Source organism: Rhynchophorus ferrugineus, unplaced genomic scaffold (assembly GCF_030347505.1).
Source record: "Rhynchophorus ferrugineus isolate W39M unplaced genomic scaffold, kcgeb_rfMv2 rfM9, whole genome shotgun sequence".
Classification (NCBI taxonomy): domain Eukaryota; kingdom Metazoa; phylum Arthropoda; class Insecta; order Coleoptera; family Curculionidae; genus Rhynchophorus; species Rhynchophorus ferrugineus.
Window position 1 is genome coordinate 16101155 of NW_027472588.1, and position 20343 is coordinate 16121497.

The 20343-nt window shown below is 31.7% G+C and overlaps 1 protein-coding gene across 1 annotated transcript in view; it reads left to right on the forward strand.

Annotated features, from left to right (window-relative positions):
* LOC143202118 (glypican-6) overlaps positions 1 to 20343 on the forward strand; it is a 244918-nt gene that overhangs the window by 202423 nt on the left and 22152 nt on the right. Inside the window, exon 4 of the mRNA XM_076413404.1 lies at positions 14079 to 14393. Within this exon, the coding sequence (XP_076269519.1) occupies positions 14079 to 14393 (315 nt within the window). The remainder of the gene's footprint in view (positions 1 to 14078; positions 14394 to 20343) is intronic.

The following is a 20343-nucleotide window of genomic DNA, read 5'->3' on the forward strand; positions in this document are numbered from 1 at the left end:
TCAAGCTATTACTGTATGAGTCTATACTCAAGCCTATTTGGTCATATGGAATCCAACTATGGGGTACCGCTAGCAAATCTAACATATCCATTATTCAACGGTTCCAAAATAAAGTGTTGCGTGCCATTGTTGATGCTCCGTACTATATTTCAAATAAAGTGATACTTTTTATTACTTTATTTACTAATATTTTTAACCGACTTCGAAAAAGGAGGAGGTTCTATGTTCAGCTGTATATTTTTTTATCGTGATTATTAGATTTACTCTCGAATATATAAAACAGGTAAATAGATTCAGGAGGTAAATAAAAATGGTAAAATTTTGGAAATAACACATTTTATTAAAAAAATATTGAATAAAGTGAAATAATAAAAATATAATTAATATATGTCTAGCTGTTCTATTTTTATAAAAACATCATATTACACATCATTATTTTTTATAAATAAAAATACACAAATATGATAAATAATTGATTTAATGTTGAAACTATATATAAGGAGAGAAATAAACATTGAAAATGTTTTGAAATAACACATTTTATTTAAAAAATTATTGAATGAAATAAAATAATAAAAATAATTTCTATATGCCCTTCAATTTTTATAAAAACACCATGTTTTAACAATTAACAAGAACTCCAAGAACCATATAAATAAAAATTACCATAAAAGTGACCAAAATCGTTTAGATCAAACATAGCCAATATAATTAAAACCAAACGAAAAAGCCACCACTATATATGAAAGCAGTAAAATTTTCCTAAAAATCTCCAAATATTATCACTAATATTCTTGATCCACAAACCCCATTAATGACTTGACTACCTCGAGTTTTCGATTAACATTGTACATTTACTAGCCTAGAACGAATGAATGATCATACTTTAGAGCTAAAAGACATCTCAGTCAATACATCATTATTTTTACAGAACACTAATTTATTTACTTATACTCTTGAATAATAATGCATTGTATTTTCCTTGTCATTGGATCATTAGGATGTCGTTGATAGTTTTATATTTTATTTATTTGATCCAGATCTGCTTCTGCTAACATTTAATTATTTCAAAATATCACTGTACGTTGTTCTTACATCTTAGCAAAATGCTATCTAATTTCTTCTTCTCTGATTCTCTAAATCCCACATTCTTCGACTTTTACTTTCAGCAAATTCTAGCTACATGTTAGCTATAAAATAAAATGTATATCATTACTAAAATATATTATGTTTAAAATAAATGTTTAATTATTACCAGTTACTACAGTTTTTGCTACTATTCTTAATGGATAAACTTCATTAATGGCTTGACTACTTCCAACACAACAAGAATCATTTTCTTCTCTGTTTTTGTTATCATTAAATTTTGGCATATGTTGATACTTATTCCAGGTCGTTGAAAATGATGTGTTTAGCAGCTAACATTCCCACTATAAATAAAATAGATATTGTTTGGTATTGTTTGATATTGTTTATAACTTTTAAAAAATTAACCTTACTTTATGCACTTACACTTGTTCTTCCATATTTTAAAACCAATGTATGTTAGACCACCAAGAATAACACAACAATTTAATTATTATTATTATAAAATTATAATTGTAATACAAAATCTAAATATTCTAGATTTTTGTTGTTTGAATCTGATCGACCGTACAGATCTACTCGAAAAGAATGGGCCGCCATTAGAAAAGGAAAACAATATAGTTTCATATATAAGTTTATTCTTTTCTATGGATTATTCTGTGTATGAGAGTGCGCATACGCTAAATGTGGAGATGTTGTGGAGCAATGTATCCTCATGGTTACGAATACTCCTATTTAACTTTCCGTTCTATATTGCTATAGTTTGTGCCTAATTTATTTAACTAAAATTATCAAATTATGAAATTATTATCCAAAATAATACGTTAAACAAAAATAGACTTAAAACATTCGTTCATAAAACTTAAAATTAACAGGTTTAAACTTCCAAAAAATCAATTTAGTAATTATTCCCTTGTTTTCTTGAAGCGCTGAAGCAGTCATCAAGCATAACAAAAAAATAACCGTGAAATACGTGCTTGCATGGAACAACGGTCACTTCAAATAAAACAATGATTTTTTAATTAACACCGAACGCGGTCTTTATTTAATCACCAACATTTTACTACACATTTATCTTGATATAAAATCGTGCGGTTCGTATAACCAACAGTGGGATCAAAGACAATGAGTCGCGAATAGCGTTAAAACGACACAACGTCTAAATTTAGATCAACGCTATTATATTTAATCGAAATAGGTCGCTTCGGCTTACAGCATTTACTCGAATTTACACAATTAATAGGTCCAGAGATTTATGATTTTCGTTTACATATTCAGCTATATTCCAGAAATTAAGAGTACAACTAAAGGAATTAATTATCCAAAAGAAGTGAAGGAAATGGTAAATTACGAAAAACGTAAATTACGAAAAAAATGGCAACAAAACAGAACACCTGAAAATAAAAATAGTTTAAACAATACAACCCAAAGACTGAAAAGAGAAATACTGGAAATAAAAAACAACCATAAATGACTATCTCAGAAATTTAACAGATGATAAAGAAACTGATTACTCACTCTGGAAAGCCACAAAATATCTAAAGCGCTCATGTCTACACAGTCCACCTATAAGAGACCTATGTGAGAATTGGGCACATGACAATCGCCAAAAAGCAGAAGCATTTGCTGAATATCTAGAAAAAACTTTCAAATCAAATGAAGCTAGTATTGAACATAATTTACCGGACATAGAAGCTGAAAATTCGATGATTGAATTAGTCACGCCGAAGGAGTTAACCAAAGTTATTAAAACTGACATTAACCCTAGGAAATCACCAGGCTACGATTTAATAACAGGAGAATTACTGCAAAATCTACCGAGAAAGGGAATTATAAAACTCACCAACTTGATCAATACAGCATTTAGATTAAAACATGTCCCAGACATTTGGAAGATGGCGGAAATTATAATGATCCCAAAACCTGGGAGTCAGTAAACTAAATAAAATCCTATAGACCTATATCACTGCTGCCAGTAATATCTAAGGTTTTTGAAAAACTCCTGTTGAGACTCCTCTAGTTTGGGTTTATTAACAAACACTCAATAATTGACCAGGTCCACAGAGTAACAGATCTTATTGAAAAGGCCTACGAAAGTCATAAAGTACGCTCAGCTGTATTCTTAGTTGTAGCACAAGCCTTCGATAAGGTTTGGCATAAAGGCCTTGTTCATAAACTACAGAAAATGCTACCAAAACAATACACCGAACTATTAGAATCATACATTACAACCAGAGTGTTTAGAATCAAGGAAGAAGAAGCTTACTCTACAATAAAAGAAGCTAAAGCAGGTGTACCACAAGGAAGTGTACTGGGACCAATGCTTTATCTACTTTACACTTGTGATATACCACAAATGGAAAATATCACGATGGCTACTTTTGCTGATGATACTGCGATTATAGCTGTCGGGGACAATAGTGAAGAAGCCTCACGAAAATTACAACAGGCAAGTAACAATATAAATAATTGGACACAAGCTTGGAAAATAAGAATTAATGAAAGTAAATCTGTACATGTGCAGTTCACCTATAAACAGACCGTACAAGCACCAATAACATTAAATAACACTATCATTCCATATAGCTACAACGCTAAATATCTCGGAATGAATTTCGATGCAAAACTTCACTTGAAGGAACATATAAAGAAGAAAAGAAAAGAATTGGAATTGAAATATAGGAAAATGTAATTATTGTAATATAGGAAAATTGCTATTATATAAGCAAATATTGAAACCTATATGGACATACGGAGTTCAATTATGGGGATGTTCTGCAAAGAGTAACATTAATAAAATACAAATTTTTCAGAACAAAGTCCTACAAAGAGGTTTTGTGGGCGAACCCAAATACTATAGGACTAATTACCTTCATTCTACAGCCTTCGGATACCCACAGTCAGTCAAGAAATCAAGAGAATTGCAAGGGAGCATTGACAATCTGCTTCCTAGTTCAGTTATGCTCAATAAACAAAACAGCGAATTACAAGAACTATAAATTATTATTAGTCTTGTAGTATTGATCGTATAAATAATATATCAATAAATGAATCATACAATAAAGATGGTTTCGAAATGCTGAGGAAGTGCAAAAATAGATCGAATTCTGCTGCTAGAAAGATGGGAAAAAGTAGCAGAAATTGACGGAAAACATTTTAATGCTTATTGTACTATTTTTAGCAATTAATGCCTTTCTAAAGTGAATACATATTGGAATATATACATACTAGACCACTGGGATGGAACAACTCACTTTCAGAGTAGTTAATATTGTAGCGACCTTGAGGCATGTCGAATTTTACATAGTGAAATAACGGTCTACGAAAGATCCCAGATGTTGGACACGGGCGGGGTGCCAGCAGCGCCAACTAGAACCCGATAACGAATAGCTGGCAACCCTGAGACGTTTATCTGGAAGTTATTGAAGGGTATTTCCAATCATTTCAGTAAACGACCATCGTTTGGTTTAGACGTGCCACCATCGACTGCCCAAGCCTCGTCATCAGGTAACACCGTTGCCATCCGTTTTATCTATTTTGTATTTTCTACATTTTTTTTATTTGTCAATAAATAACGGTCACATAATGTAAACACCACTGTTTCATTTCGTCTTACCTCCTTTCACCGAGCCATATCAATTTAGCCTAAAATATCATCAAGTTTCATTATTAGGGATTGTGTTTAATCACTACATTAGCGACGTAGAACATTTTAAGCTTCTGAAGAATACATTAAAATTTATAATACCTTACAATTAGTTTTCGTATGAATAATTGAATCAAAAAATTAACTTATACGATAATGTAAATTTATATATAAATATAAATTTACTTATACGATATAATTAATTGTATTGTTTATGCCTTTATGTTACTTTCTATAATGCATTTTTGACTCAGTTAATAATATACGTTTTGAAAAATCTATCAATCTCTGAAACATAAGTTTTAAAAAATACAATTCCTTCTCTGTGTATCTAAATATAATTTAAGTCGCAACTATCGAAAAAATTCACACTTCTTTACTGGCCTTTGAGATCCAGCCATGAAATATCTTTAATAAGAACCAAGCAACCCGCTATTGAAAAGGCTGAGCTTAGAAATATTTGTTTTTAATGTCTACCCTTAACTTCGATCTATAAAAACACGCTTTCGCAAATAACATCGACCCATATTTATGTTCTTGATCGATTGAAATCTCATCACCTTTTATAATACGAATTTTATTGATTCCTATAAGTTTTAAATTAAATTACACTGGTGTTCCATAAATTCTATGATGTGACAACTATCAACTTGTTTAGTTGCTGACAATACAGGAAGTTTTTGTTTAGGTAGATCGTGTAATACGGATTAACTAAATAAATAAGTTCCATAATTTTTTTTGATCAATATAATCTAATTTTAAAGAAATATTGGCCGTACAAATAAGTTTCCGTCCTTTTTTCATTAAACTTTTAAAACTAGTGACATATTTTAAACTACGCATCCTATACATTTATAAAATTCTCATTAGCTACCGACTTCCCTTACCGAAAATAAAGAAAATGTTCCACAAAAATTAAGAAGAGTTGGAAATGAGAAAAACATTTTATGATACAATCATAAGATATACAATTATTGAAATAAACTTTATTGAGAGCGTTTTTATTTGTCAAACGATGTTTAAAATACAAACTCACTGAATAATTACAGAAAAAATCAAAATATGACAGTTATTATCCCTTAAACTTAAACTAACATTAACATTTTTTGTTTAAACTATTTTTTAACCCGCCATTTCTATTTCCAAATATTTTGAACACTTTTTAAAAAAAATTATGAACCATGTTAACTTAACGAATATTTCCTGTATACATGTTACTTCATTGTTGCCACGCTTTTTAGTGTCACCTTATCCTGGCTTCTTTATATTAACATTTCAAACCTTAAATCCAGATATACCAAGGCTGTAAGACCTTCCTTTTAAACTAAGGAAGATAGAAATATTGCTAATCTGCACTCAACTTCATCAATTGTTAACCGACTTCGAAAAAGGAGGTGTTCTATGTTCGGCTGTATTTTTGTTTAATGTATGTTCGCTGATTTCTCCGTCACTTGAGGACCGATTGTCAAATTAATTTTTTTAGTTGAAAAAGTGCACTTCTGAGTTGGGGTGAAGGGGTTAAATCGAAGGAAACCCTCAAATTTCAAAGGCCCGTAGAAAGTTTTCACATATTTTTTTATAGAAAATAATCAGATAGTCGGATATAATGTTATTGCTGAACTGATGTGACGCAAAATCGGAAGTCGTTCAGGACAACTGCTTCTATGGTGTAATTCAATTCCCGGCGGGGCCAGTAACTTTTTGTTCTAGTTTAGTTGGAACATTTGTCAAATCACCTAGGCCCTATCTAAGCGCACCTCGTGGCCTGAAGCGTTACTTATTTTCAATCATTGTTTCTTTATTTCTATTTTTCCTTATACGGGTTGCACCTTTAGTTGGCCTACCCATTGTAATACTTAATAAAATCATCTGCGTAATTTATTGAGCAAATATCTTACAGTAAAAAGAGAAAAATTCTTCTCAAAATAAATCTTAATTATTTATTTTTACTTATTTTTTGAAGTCGGTTCAATTTTTTGTACATTTTTTTTATAATAAACAGCTTTTATATAGATCAAGTCACAATACTGTAGTAATCATCATTAAAGAGATTATGTTCTAGAGTGCATAAGTTGAATGTCATTGTTAACCAAATGAAATGAGGAATTAAACTCAAATACCTTTAATTTTTTTGATTTTGCACAGTCATAGCTGGTTGTATAGTACTATGCTTAAACTCATAACATCATGGATAAGCAGCTGTTAGTCAGATATAATGGCCTTCAAATATGAGGTTGCACTAAAACATCAAACCAACCATTGATTCGACGCTAAGACAAAGTTCTTGGATTAATTACCAATACTTATCGCTACATAATGAACGAATTCATATTGATTTACAAAGTTATCCAAGATTTCGCCATAAAACATGAAATAAAGTTACTAAATCACAGAAATAAATAATTTGGAAAATTAAAGCAAACCACACGAATTGCCAGATTCGTACCTCAGTGATTAAGGTGACTATAGTCGTGCATTCGAATCCCGGAGATTCTCGGATGCTTGCTTGTGTATTGATGCAAATACAACATAACAATAATAATACATTAATTTGTAAATTAAAATTTTACTAAATATATCTAAGGTAAGATGTGAAAAAAATCATTATTAATTTTTTTGAAATTACTGAACATTAGTATTTTTGTTAGACATGTCAGCCAGTTTACTTCTAGGCATTATACCGATATTCCAATTAATTATAATATATGATTACTGGATAATTTTAATGATCATTAAACTACCCATTTTGTGGGATCTTAAACATTATTAAAAATATGTTCGAAAATAAATATATCTGTATGTAAGAGCCGTTCAAAACATCCTTACAAAAAGATCAAAGGGTACCAATAAAGTTAAGATCAATCTAAACAGTTCAATAGAAGTATATCCAAACATAAAAGCCCACAAATATATTCGCACTTGTAATATATGGGATAAGGAAAGTTTGGTTAATATTTATTTTTTAAAACTACGTCATAGTGGTCTGCTGGAGTTTATTTACATCAAGGCCAAATCGTTATTATTTCCCTTTGTTCTATTAATTATTTTGTATCACTGAATCATTGATTAGTGTTTGTCTGGATGTTCTTTAAAAAAAAATTAACTGTCGTCCAATTTTGATTTTAGAACTTTTACTATATTATTCTTAATATAACTGTTGTTTATAATCGAAGTACCTATAATCGTTAATAAATCGTCGCACCGTTCGTTTACTCGTCCAAAATTTATTGCGCTTTGAAAATGGAGATTCCAGAAGGTCGTTTTTGTCGTATTTTGCTCATTTTCGCCCGAAAAGGGAAAATGCACATAGTCTTGGAAAATTGTGTGATTTTTATGAGTGCCTAAGTGAACGCCAGTGTCCGACTTCATGTTTTAATTTAATTTAATTCCGGAAATTTCGATAATTTCGGTACTTAAATTAATGAAATCAATTAATAAGTAAAAAAGAACGAGGTATGAAAAATATGACGCTCAATGTTAAACGTTTACCCCATGTGCTCTAAAATGATAACCTTGTGAAAAGAAAACAATTCGTTATCCGATTAAAATTAAAATGCGATATCACTTACAAATACTACCAATTATCAACAGTTTCGATGAAAAGTATACAACGTCTCGAAAATCTAATAGAGATGCTTTGATTGAGAAGGCACTCTAAAATGTTGACTGCCAATTTGTAACAATGATGGTAAGAATATGATCTGAATCAGTGATTAATGTAGGTGATCCTTTCTAAATAATTATTTTGAAGAAACTTACATATCATACAAGTATAGTGTAATGTTATACAATTACATATAATACAATAAACTAAGTTTGAAAGTGGAGACGTTTATATAGAGAGAGTTAATCTAAAGCTAAATAAAATCTTGAAAATAATTTTGAGCTTCCACAAATATTTGTTTTCTTGTTTTTATTTATAGATCGGCACACTAATAATGCTATTGCTTAATCTATAAAGTAATCCTTTATCACGTTGTTATCACAGGACAGTATCAGTGCGAAATTGTATTTATTCCAAGAATACCTTTGATTCCAGGTTATCAAGCCGAAATCTATGTAATGACACTAACACAGAACTAAAAATAGTGAATATATATGAATGTATTATGAATATGAATGATGAATAATACAATATTATATACTATAAATTCCAAATTTTGTATCCATAAATAATAATTGATGTGTGTTAAGGCCAAGCTTCAACTATATTACGTAAAATTTGTGCAATGAAATTTTAAACCAAGTTTAATCATTCAACAAAGTGGTACGGCATTAACACATTAATTAATTATACAGTTCCAAGATTTTTAACTTTTTAGCTTTTTTAGCTCATCCACCGTATTCTCCAAAATTTGGTGCCCAGCGACTATTTCCTGTTCTCAAATCTCAAAACAATGCTCGCTGGAAAGAAATTTTCGTCGAATGAAGAGGTGATCACCGAAACTGAGGCCTATTTTGAAGCAAAGAACAAATCGTACTAGAAGAATGGTATCGAAAAGTTGAAGAGTCGCTATAATCAGTGTATCACACTTGAAGGGAATTATGTTGAATAAAAAAAACTAATTTTGTCAAAAAAATGTGTTTTACTATGGTAGGCCGGGGACTTTTCAATTGATTTGTTAGTGCAACCCCATATTTGCACCCCATAGGTCCAAATTGGCTTTATGACTAACAACATAATATAAATATCTATTGATACAAGTTTTGATTGTTCGGCATTGAATTTCACTAATTGACCCTACAATATTGATAAATGTAATAGCTTTGCAATGCTTTGTTTTCAGAAGAGAAACAATATCGTTAAATACTTCTGACAGAAATACCAGCGTGTAAACAATGAAAACGCCATACAGAACCAAATTAAATTGAAATGTTATTCATTTTAAATGCGCATGCACTCTAATAGCCACTCATATGCTATATCTTGTTCACTTCCCTGTAGTTTCTGCACGATTACCTTGAAATCATATGGATCTATGAATTTATCCAAGATTTCACTGCAAATTATGAATGATTAGTACCATTCTTAAGGTCACAAACATGAAAGCAATAAAACTACTAAGTAACTCGCAGAAAATCAGAAAATTTAAGCGAACCAAACCACACGAACTTGTACAAAATGTATTAGTGTCATTATTAACTGTAGCAATTGGTCTGATTTAATTTTTATTTTGGAAATACATACTGATGTATACTTAGAACACGCTTGTCTTGCTTGTGAATTCATCAAAGTATAAATAAAAAGTTGTGTTAAAGTCATTGATAATTAAGGTTGTACTAATCGTATTTATTCTAAGGATGTTATGTTAAAACAATTAAAACGCTAAAATCGCAGTGCATAATTAAGCCCGATAACCACATCAAAAGATGAACAATTTTTTGTGTTAGAAATCTAAGTTTGATTATTTTTTACTTTTTAGTGAGTTCCTTATTTATTTTTTAAAGTTCGTTCTATTTTTTTTGTAAAAAAATATTCTATTTTTTCTGTTTCTAGTGTTAGATACTTAGTTTACTCAATAAATTACGCAGTTATTTTATTAAATATTACAGTGGGTAGGCCCAGTAAAGGTGCAGCCCGTATGAGGAAAAATAGGAATAAAGAAACAATGATTAAAAATAAGGACCGCTTTAGGATTTTTTTTTCTTTTACCAGATTGACCAGCTAGAACCAAATGGTCTTCGGCTGAGGTCGCTTCGGGTTCGGGGTATGATTGTTTTGCGGGCGACAGAGACCCTGGATTTCGACTGGGACTGTCGTAGTTTACTACCGGCGTTTATGGATGGGTAGGGATTTTATCAAGGTGTTGTTGTTTTCTAACGTTCCTGTGGAGAACCCCACACTGAGCATGTTCGGCAACTTCTTCACAAACGGGATACCTGATTCGAGGTGTGTATTGACGTTCCTCATAAACCATGGGGCTCTGAGTAACGCACGGACTTTTTTGGATTGGAACACTCGTAGTAGTTCAAGTTGTCTCTCCAAGACATACCTGTACCACACCTGTGCTTCGTTGAGGCAGACTGGACGGACTAGCATTTTATATACCGTCGCTTTCTTTGGGATTTGAAGTTTGCTTTTTCTGCAGAGTAGTGCAAATAGTAGGCTGTACGCGCCATTTCCTTTGCAAATGGCATGCTGTATTTGGGCAGACCATTGGAATCTACGGTCGAACTGGAGACCGAGGTATGAAACTTTCTGGAGTCATGGAATAGGGACTTATCGATTTGGAGGCGATAGGCGCGGAACTCCTTCTTGGAACAGAATAGCCTGAGTTTTGCTCGAGTTTATCTGTAGCCACCAGGACTCCGGAATCTGCTACTTAGCTTAGAGAAGTTTTACCCCTCTCACCCCAACAAATCCTGACTTGGTTCCAATAGGACCACTTCAAAAGTACACTATTTCGAAAAAAAAAAGAATTTTGAAAATCGGTCCATAATTGATGGAGAAATCGGCGAGCATACATTAAAAAAATATATACAACCGAACATAGAACCTCCTCCTTTTTGAAGTCGGTTAAAATTAAACGCTTGTCTAGTTTGCATAACCGAAACTACTGTTTCCCTACCGGAATAGGACGCGTCTGTGAATAAATATAGACACTTAAGTAATATCGGGTTCTTCAAGGCGACAGCGGTGTCAAAATATTTTAGTCATTTTTAAAATTATAACTCGAGATCCTCGATGGAGCGGACGATAGCTCCGACGTTATAACGAAAACCTTAAACTGCAGAATAATTTACGGCCGAGATTGATATCTATCCAGACGTTTGAATAAACACATTCCGTCGGCCTTTCGTCGACCTGACCAGCATCGTAATTCTATCTTTGGGTAGGCGCATAAAATATTAATAGGCCATAGGATTCAGAAGGAAATTCCGACCTTGATATCGGACAACTTTCGATCTTCGTTTGATTCTCTTGCCTAGGGTTGTAACTAATTTTGCTAACTTGATATCTATCGATTAATTATAATAATGGTTTTAATATACTTTTATTGCTCCTGTATAATATAACTCATATTAGTGTATTAAGCAATAAGAAGGGCACAATCATTTAGCAGCATATTAAAAACTAGTCAATTTTACAGATTTTTCAGTAAAGTTAAATAGACAACTTCAAATATAATCTTGAAACTGTTGCCCAACGTTTTATATATGATATTAAAGAAATCGAAAGAAAAGAGAGTATGGAAATTTTAGTTGCAAATTGAAATATTGATTTTAAAAACCTACGGTTTATACTCCTTTATATCGATCGTATCGAACTTTTATTTAGAGATCCCCGGTCATCAAGTGAATTTTGTAGATCTGTAGAGATATCTTAATATTTTCATCTCCTATAGTTGTTTTCTTATTCCGCTATCTACATATAAGTTCCTTCTTCCTGATTCCTATTTCCTCCTTTTCTTCCAATATTAGAATTTTTAGAAATTATTTAAATTTTAATATAGAGCTACATAAATTGTTAACAGATCGATTGTTATTAATCAAAGTAGACTAAATATATCATTAATATCACACGCATTGAAGATTGACTTTAATACATTAGAGTACACTAGCACTCTCTCAGATTGATTATTAAAGATCCATCGTTAGAATATTAAAGAAACTGTGTTTATATTCGAAACCACAATAATTATTTTTAACTCACCTATCTGTTTATATATCACCTATCTGTTTTTATATTACTTTGTTTTATATATAGTAACCTGTTTTCATAGCATACACTTACTAACAAAACTATTTTAATTAGTTATAAAGATAGATTTAAAGTTAGTATAGCTCTAGTATTACTTATTCAATTTTTATTAATTACATCTTATATTAGATATGCTTAGTACAATCTTAATTTACAAATTAATTTATTACTACTGTTCTGTTGTACTTGCATTAATATACAAGCAAGGCGGGTACGGGATTAATACATCAGTATGTATTTCCCAAATTAAAATAAAACTACTTAAGCTAAAGTAAAAAATACACAAATACACTAAACAAGCTCGTGTCTGTTCATACACTAAATATTTTGTATATCAATTTCGAGGTTATTGTGCAGCTCTTCGTTGGTAACCTATGCATAACGCTACGTAAGCGTTATGCATAGGTCTTTAATCAGTTTGGTTCGCTTCAAACTCCTGATTTCCTGCATGTTGTCCAGTAACTGTATTACTTCCACGTTACTGTGATTTAGCAACCCTATTTCATATTTTAATGCGACATCTTGGAACACTTGGTCATTAATTGTAGAACTTGGTTTTGAATGCTTGGGATTACTAGTTGGCTTGATGTTTTAGTGCAACCCCATATTTGCACCCCATAGGCCCAAATTGGCTTTATGATTGACTGATAAACCAATCTTTCTGATTTTAGGGCAAGTTGGAAGTGTCTTCCGACTAACCAGTATAATTTTTTGACTTTAGTCTAATCTACTCTGCTCTTTGTTTAACATGATGTTTCCAATTTAACCTACCATCTAGATGTATGTTGAGATATTTAGCTCATTCTGCTTGAGGAATCGGGTATCCGTCAAGGGATGTCATTGGGTTTGTGTCAGTTCGCCGCAACGCAAAATTAACATGGACAGATTAAGACTTCTTGGAACATTATAAATTAAGGTAGCGTCATTCATTTACTGAGTACTAATTATTGAAGATAGAGAAGAAGACGGCCATTCCTAAAATGAAAAAAATGCAGCGTAAACACATTAAATGTTGGGTAGTGTTTATAGCGAATGTTAATGTCAGGTTTCCGGATACATTCGATGTTAAAGATAAAGCTCGCCCTGACTAACCAAACGTTGAAAGAGTCGATGAAGTTCTTAAAAATATAGTATCAATGGACGTATAGTCTATTTACAGTAGCAGTGAACTCAAGTCATCTCAATCTAAGACGTCAAAACGTTACAATGTTGCCGAATTTAACTTTGACTTTCAGTTATCTTTCGCTTTTATATATTACAACATTCTAATGCAAATAAAATAATGAAACATAAAAATATAATTTATTTTAACATTATAGTTCAGTTCAATGTTCAGTGCTACTTTGGACATATTTAATCTCGCGAGAAGCTCGCTACTTGGGATTATTTGTTATTGTTTCTATAAAACTCCCCTAATAGCATAAATCTGACCTTTTTATTTTATGAAATTCACTTGCTTTAGTTAAGATGACATATATCATTAATTTACTGTTTTAAAGTTATATGAAGAAATCTGTTGTAAAAAAGTTGTTAAAAACTTGATTATATAGCTGATTGCTTAAAAAAATATCATACAGTATTCAGTTAGGTTTCATAACATATATGTTAATTAAATAATCTCTAATGGTTTATTTTTCTTTACAGAATGTGTTACTGAACATATGACGGAAATGCGACCTTTTGGCGAGGTACCCAGCAAGCTGACCCATCAGCTCTGTCGCTCTTTCATAGCGACCCGGACCTTCTACAAATCACTGACAAGAGCTGCGGAAGCCGCTCGTGCAGTCATAAACTTGGGCATCGACGACGAGTGCTCCAGCAGCATGACGGTGATGCAACATTGCGGGCATTGCAGAGGTGAGCCTGGTGGCGGAGTTTGTTGGAGATACTGCGCGGACACTGTCAGCAGCTGTTTGAGGTCTTACATTCAGCTCAGTGACAGTTGGGATAGTTTCGTTGGTAAGTAAATGATTTTAATCCAGGGCCAGATATCAAATCAAAGACAGGGCCTATAGTATATAACTTATATTTTATGAAAGTTTTAGAAATTAAAAACTACTAATTTACTTTAAAAATTGTTTTATTTTTCGGAAGGAATAGGCGACTGGTTAAACGGCGATACAAAACGACAGTGGTGGTTCTTACCTATTAGAAAACAAACCCCTCCGTCTCACTCGTTCACCATTCAGTTTTTTAAAACGATGGCATGATAATGAGGCCCGTATTATATAAAACCTCCTTCCTAAAGAAACAGCCACAGGCATGTACTTCGTTATTATTCTGTCTGGACAACTTATAGTTGTTATACAAATTATTTTTCAGTATCGATTATGCCTTCGTCCGTCACTTCGCCTTTGAAGATCTTCAAAATGGCACAACTGTTTTATTTAACAGAAAGAAGAGGCGACTGGTTGAACGGCGTTACAAAACGACATTGAGGGTTCTTATCTATTAGAAAACACACCTCTCCATCCCACTCGTTCACCATTCAGGTTTTTAAACAGACGGCCTGATAATCAGGCTCGTATTATATAAAACCTCCTTCCTAAAGAAACAGCCACAGGGATATACTTCGTCGTTATTCCATCTGGACAACTTACAATTGTTATATAAATTGTTTTTGAGTTTTGAGTTTTGTTTTGAGTTTTCGATTGTGCCTTTGTCCGCCAATTTGCCTTTGAAGTTCTTCGAAATGGCACTGTTTCTACTTAAATGTCCATAGTGCCCCTCTACGGAATGGTTTTCCAAATGTTGGGAATATTCCAATAGTCTACCAGTCAGGTAGTTAAAAATACTCATGGTTGGATATATATATATATATATATATATATATATATAATATAACATATATATAAAAAATAACATCATGCCTATAATATAAACGCAGAATTAAATATTCAAACCGAATGAACTCATCTTGGGATATCACTGTCAATGAAATGTATACACTTAAGTCAAGAGCTGAATACAAACTGTGATTATGGAAACAAAAATGTGATCAAATAATTTTACAACATAAAAACTTTCAGTTACATCTTGCAAAATCCGTAATAGTGTGGATAGATGACAAAGACGTAACACAGACAAAGATGTAACACCTGACATAAACACAATATTTATTTATATATCAATAAGGTGTTGAGCCACTTTTTACTTTTTAACAGCTGCAATTTTCCGAGGAATAGATTCTTAGACTATCCAAATAGTTTTCAACCGAATGTCTCATTCTTATACTACAACATCGGCCAGTTGTTAAGTTATCGGTGTTAGAAAGAATAGACTGTAGTACAGACAAAATTTTGCATTTGCCTCTGTGTTCATCTATATTATTCAAGAATTTCCAGAAATGTTCTGTTTGTTTGCAGTTTTGCATAATTGATGTATTGAAGAAAATATTTTGTAAACGCAATACACACGGCTATGCTATTTTAATCGCATCTAGACCAATAAGAAAAAGGCGAAACAATGGCCTCATTACCGATATACGATCCCAAATGTCACTATATTTGAGGCTACATCATATTCAGGTCAGAAATCATATTCAAATTAGACTTACTTTGTAACAAAATCAATGTCATGCAAATTTATATAATGTATTTGTGTTTTATTCGATTTAGTTAGAACGTTATAACCATTGTATTTATACAATGTCAAAATAGTGACTATTATAATTTTTGTATTTTATTTACCAGGAAATAAAAGTATTTCTTACAAATTGAAAGAGATTGTAGTGATATAACGTCCACAATAGTTCTGTAGCCATGTAAGGAAGTAACTTAGTCCTTTCTCAATTATTCAGAAGAAAGAGCTGTTAAAGGAAAAGCTTAAAGCATAAATAGTGGAGCCAGAATCGTTAAAAAACAGCTTTACTTGTGTTATATAAATATTAGGAGAAGATAGATGATGAATTGAACATAGGTGTGACTAATGTAACTCGTAATAAATGAAGAACAAAAGCTTTATATACGTCTAATTAGAAGCATAATCGGTGGTAGAATATTGTTAAAATGATCTGATAAAATGTTGAAACATTAAAACAGAAATGACGTTATAACAAGAACGAATAATTAAATTAGTTGTGTATTCAGCTAACAAGTACTGAAGCTACGATAGTAACGAAAATATATGGCGAAGTTTAGAGAACTTTTTCAACGGAGTAGGGTAACTATAGGCCAAAAATCATATTCAAATAGATATTTTCTAATAATATTCCACTAAGACTAATTACCATAACTCAACCATCGCATTTCGATGAGCATGCACTACATTATTTCCTTTTCGAAAGTAAGAGAGTAAAATATGATGAACGATCTTTATTTTCAAAGTAAATGCAATAACTTTTGACACTGTAAACAAATTGACTTATCCTAATAACTAGAATTTTCTAGGAACCCTTACTTTTCAAATACACTATAATATAGCTTCATTAAATAAATATGACTAGACAAATATTATTAAAACAAAACTACTAATAAGAAACTAAAAAGACAGCAACCAACAAGCGGAATAATTAGGAATTATTATATTAAATTATTCTAGAAAATAAACCATTTCATATAACAACACCAGAAAATTTAACTACAACCTCTTTGATCTCCATTGGAACAATTCGCACTCCAATTACCTTAATTGAAACGGAAAATAAATCAGCTTCATCCTACTATTGTGCACTGAACATATCCAGAATATTTTCCATATACCCGCGGTGTTCAACAATCCCCCTCCACGGAAGGCAATTAGTACGGCGGTCTTTATGTATCCACATTTACAATTTTTAAGAGCTTTGAACCGCAGGCTTGCTATAAAAATTATACTTTAGAACGAAAAGATCAAAAGGTGAACATGTATGAAAAACCGCTTTGCTGGTGTCGCACGGTATTTTGATAGATGCCTTTCGTGCAATAGCGAAAGAGAATTCTAAAGCAAAGCTATTGGTCTGTGTTGACTTTTTCATAGGTCTAACGAATCAGTTTATCGAACGCATTTTACTGTTCCGGTTGTTACTTAAGAAATATGTTTCCTTTTTGCCATCTTATGCTTTTATAAACTGTTGTAGCTATTACATAAACGTCTCTGAGTCAATATTAGGAAATAAGTACTTTTGGCCAAATAATTAGGGACAATATTGAGATTATTTAATTTTTTAGTTTAGAATTTCTATAAAAAATGATTAGTTGGGATTAGTAAAAAATTATCTCTAATCTATTCGGATCATAAAAACTACAAAATAAATATACAAATCAGTCAAAATAATAGAATTAATTTTAATTCTTAATGACGCCATCCTTTGAAATAAAATGCTTCTATGCATCGGGGAATGCTCTCAATACATGTTTTCACATCTTCCTGGAGTTTTGAGTTGAGATAACATTACAACAACTACCCAAACAGTTTTATTAATATAGATTTGTTTGTAAATTAATTTTCGTTTTGTTGGTAATTTAATTTATTGTATATGCCACAAAATTATATTACTTTTGTATTGTTTGGGCTCGGCGCCAACTTCAAAGTCAACGATTATTATTACATATTTTATTTTAAAATGTTTTTTTTTGTGTTCAAATCTAAGTTTGATTATTTCTTAAGTTTTAGTGAATTCCTTATTTATTTTTTGAAGTCTGTTCAATTTTTTTGCTAAACATATTTTATTTTTCCCTTTTTAGTGTTAGATATTTACTCAATAGATTACGTAGTTATTTTATTTAATATTACACGGGGTAGGCCAAGCAAAGGTGCAGCCCGTATCAGGAAAAATAGGAATAAAGAAACAATGATTCAAAATAAGGACCGCTTATATTAACCAAGGTCCGCTATCTAGCCTAGGTGATTTGACAAATGTTCTAACTAAACTAGAATAGTAAAAAATTATTCTCCGTGCCGGGAATCGAACCCACCACTTCCCTTTGGGAGCTAAACGCTTTAACCACTACACAATAAAAGCAGTAGTACAATATAGATAACATTTCTACGAGGTTTTATATGCTACAGTTGGTGCTTGAAAAACAAACTGTATGGCTTTTGCACTGGACGACTTCCGATTTTTCACCACATCAGCTCACCAATAACATTATACACAAATATCTAATTATTTTAAATAAAAAATATGTGAAAACTTTGTACATGTCTTTGAAATTTGAGCGTTTCCCTCGATTTCCCCCTCTGATCAGATCCTGATTTGGTTACAATCGGACCACCTCGGAAGGGCAATCTTTCGAAATCAATCGAATAAATCAATAATCAATAATCAATCGAATAAAAAAATAATTTTGGAAACCGGCCCACAATTGACGGAGAAATCGGGGAACATACATAAAAAATATACAGTCGAACATAGAACCTCCTCCTTTTTCGAAGTCTGTTAAAAACAATAATAATGATACCAGTACCTACTTAGGATTAAACAACTTTAGTGCTTTAAATAATATTAGTCCTTTGTTGACGCCAGATGATACTGGTGATCGTTATGGAGCAATTTTATATATTAAAATGGAAAAAGACGTTCCATTTAGGAGTTAAATATAAGTCTTTAGTTCCTGTCCGGTGTAGTGATGAATGAATATTTTGAAATATAAAAATAACCAAAATCTATTTAAGGATATAAAAATATTATTTCACAATTTCTAATCAAGATATGTGAAAGTGTATTAAAGAAAACTATAAAAATAATTAATTTAGAAATGTATTTACATATATTCGCAGTAATACTCTGAAAAAAAGATGAGTGAGATAGTCGGCCACAGTTTCTAAGAATAATAATGTAATTTTAATCTTCACAATAAAAGCAACATCAGCTCTATCTTTTGATAACATTGGTGTTAGTTAATCTGCTCCAGTAGGTAATGCAGCATTTTATCAATATTTTTATGCATTGCAAAATGCAGTGATGTTGATTCTTGAATTTTGAATCACCTCAAGACTGATCGTATAACTGTTAAGGTCATAGCTTCTCGTGAACAACAACATTACTTTAAAATACCTTTAAATTCGTTTATAAAGTTATATTTATTCGCCAAAATGTAGGTCAACTGAAATAGTTTAATATTCATACGCCGGTCTGTTGATTCGATATCGAATTTATTGTGTAAACCCATTCATATATCATTTGTTGTTAAACTGGACTTTCCTAAGCAGTTCTCTATTTATTAACCAACTCGAAAAACGAGGAGGTTCTATGTATTTTTTTATGTATGTTTGCCGATTTCTCCGTCGATTGTGGACCGATTTTCAAAATTCTTTTTTTATTCCAAAGATTGCACTGTCGGTGGTCCCATTGGAACCAAGTCAGGATCTGATGTGGGAAAGGGGGGGAAATAGTGAGAAACACTCAAATTTCAAACGCAAGTTTTCGCATATATTTCGGAAAATCGGATGTCGTTCAGTTGTAAAGCCAATGATTTTTTATTTCTTTGGTTCAGTTAAAACATTTGTCAAATCACCTAGGCTTGGTAGCGGACCTGAGGCCTGAAGCGCTTCTTATTTTCAATCATTTATTCCTATTTTTACTCAAACGGGCTGCACCCTTACTTGGCCTACCCATTATGATATTAAATAAAGTAACTGCGTAATTTATTCAGTAAATATCTAACACTAAAAGGAGAAAAATAAAATATTTTTAACAAAAGGGACTCACTAAAAATTAAAAAATAATCAAACTTAGATTTTTAACACTTATACACACCTTATTTATCCTATCTACTACGCGTATTTTATATTCTACTATATACACACAATTTAGCTTAATACCTACCTAAACCTATTTATTTACAATATTATTTTAACCACTACCAACTGATTGAAGTCGGTGCCCAAAGAATACAAAAATAATAACATATTTTTGTGACATACAAAAAATTAAATTACCAACCAATCAAATTTAAATTAATATAATTGTTTGGGTTCGGTTGGGTTC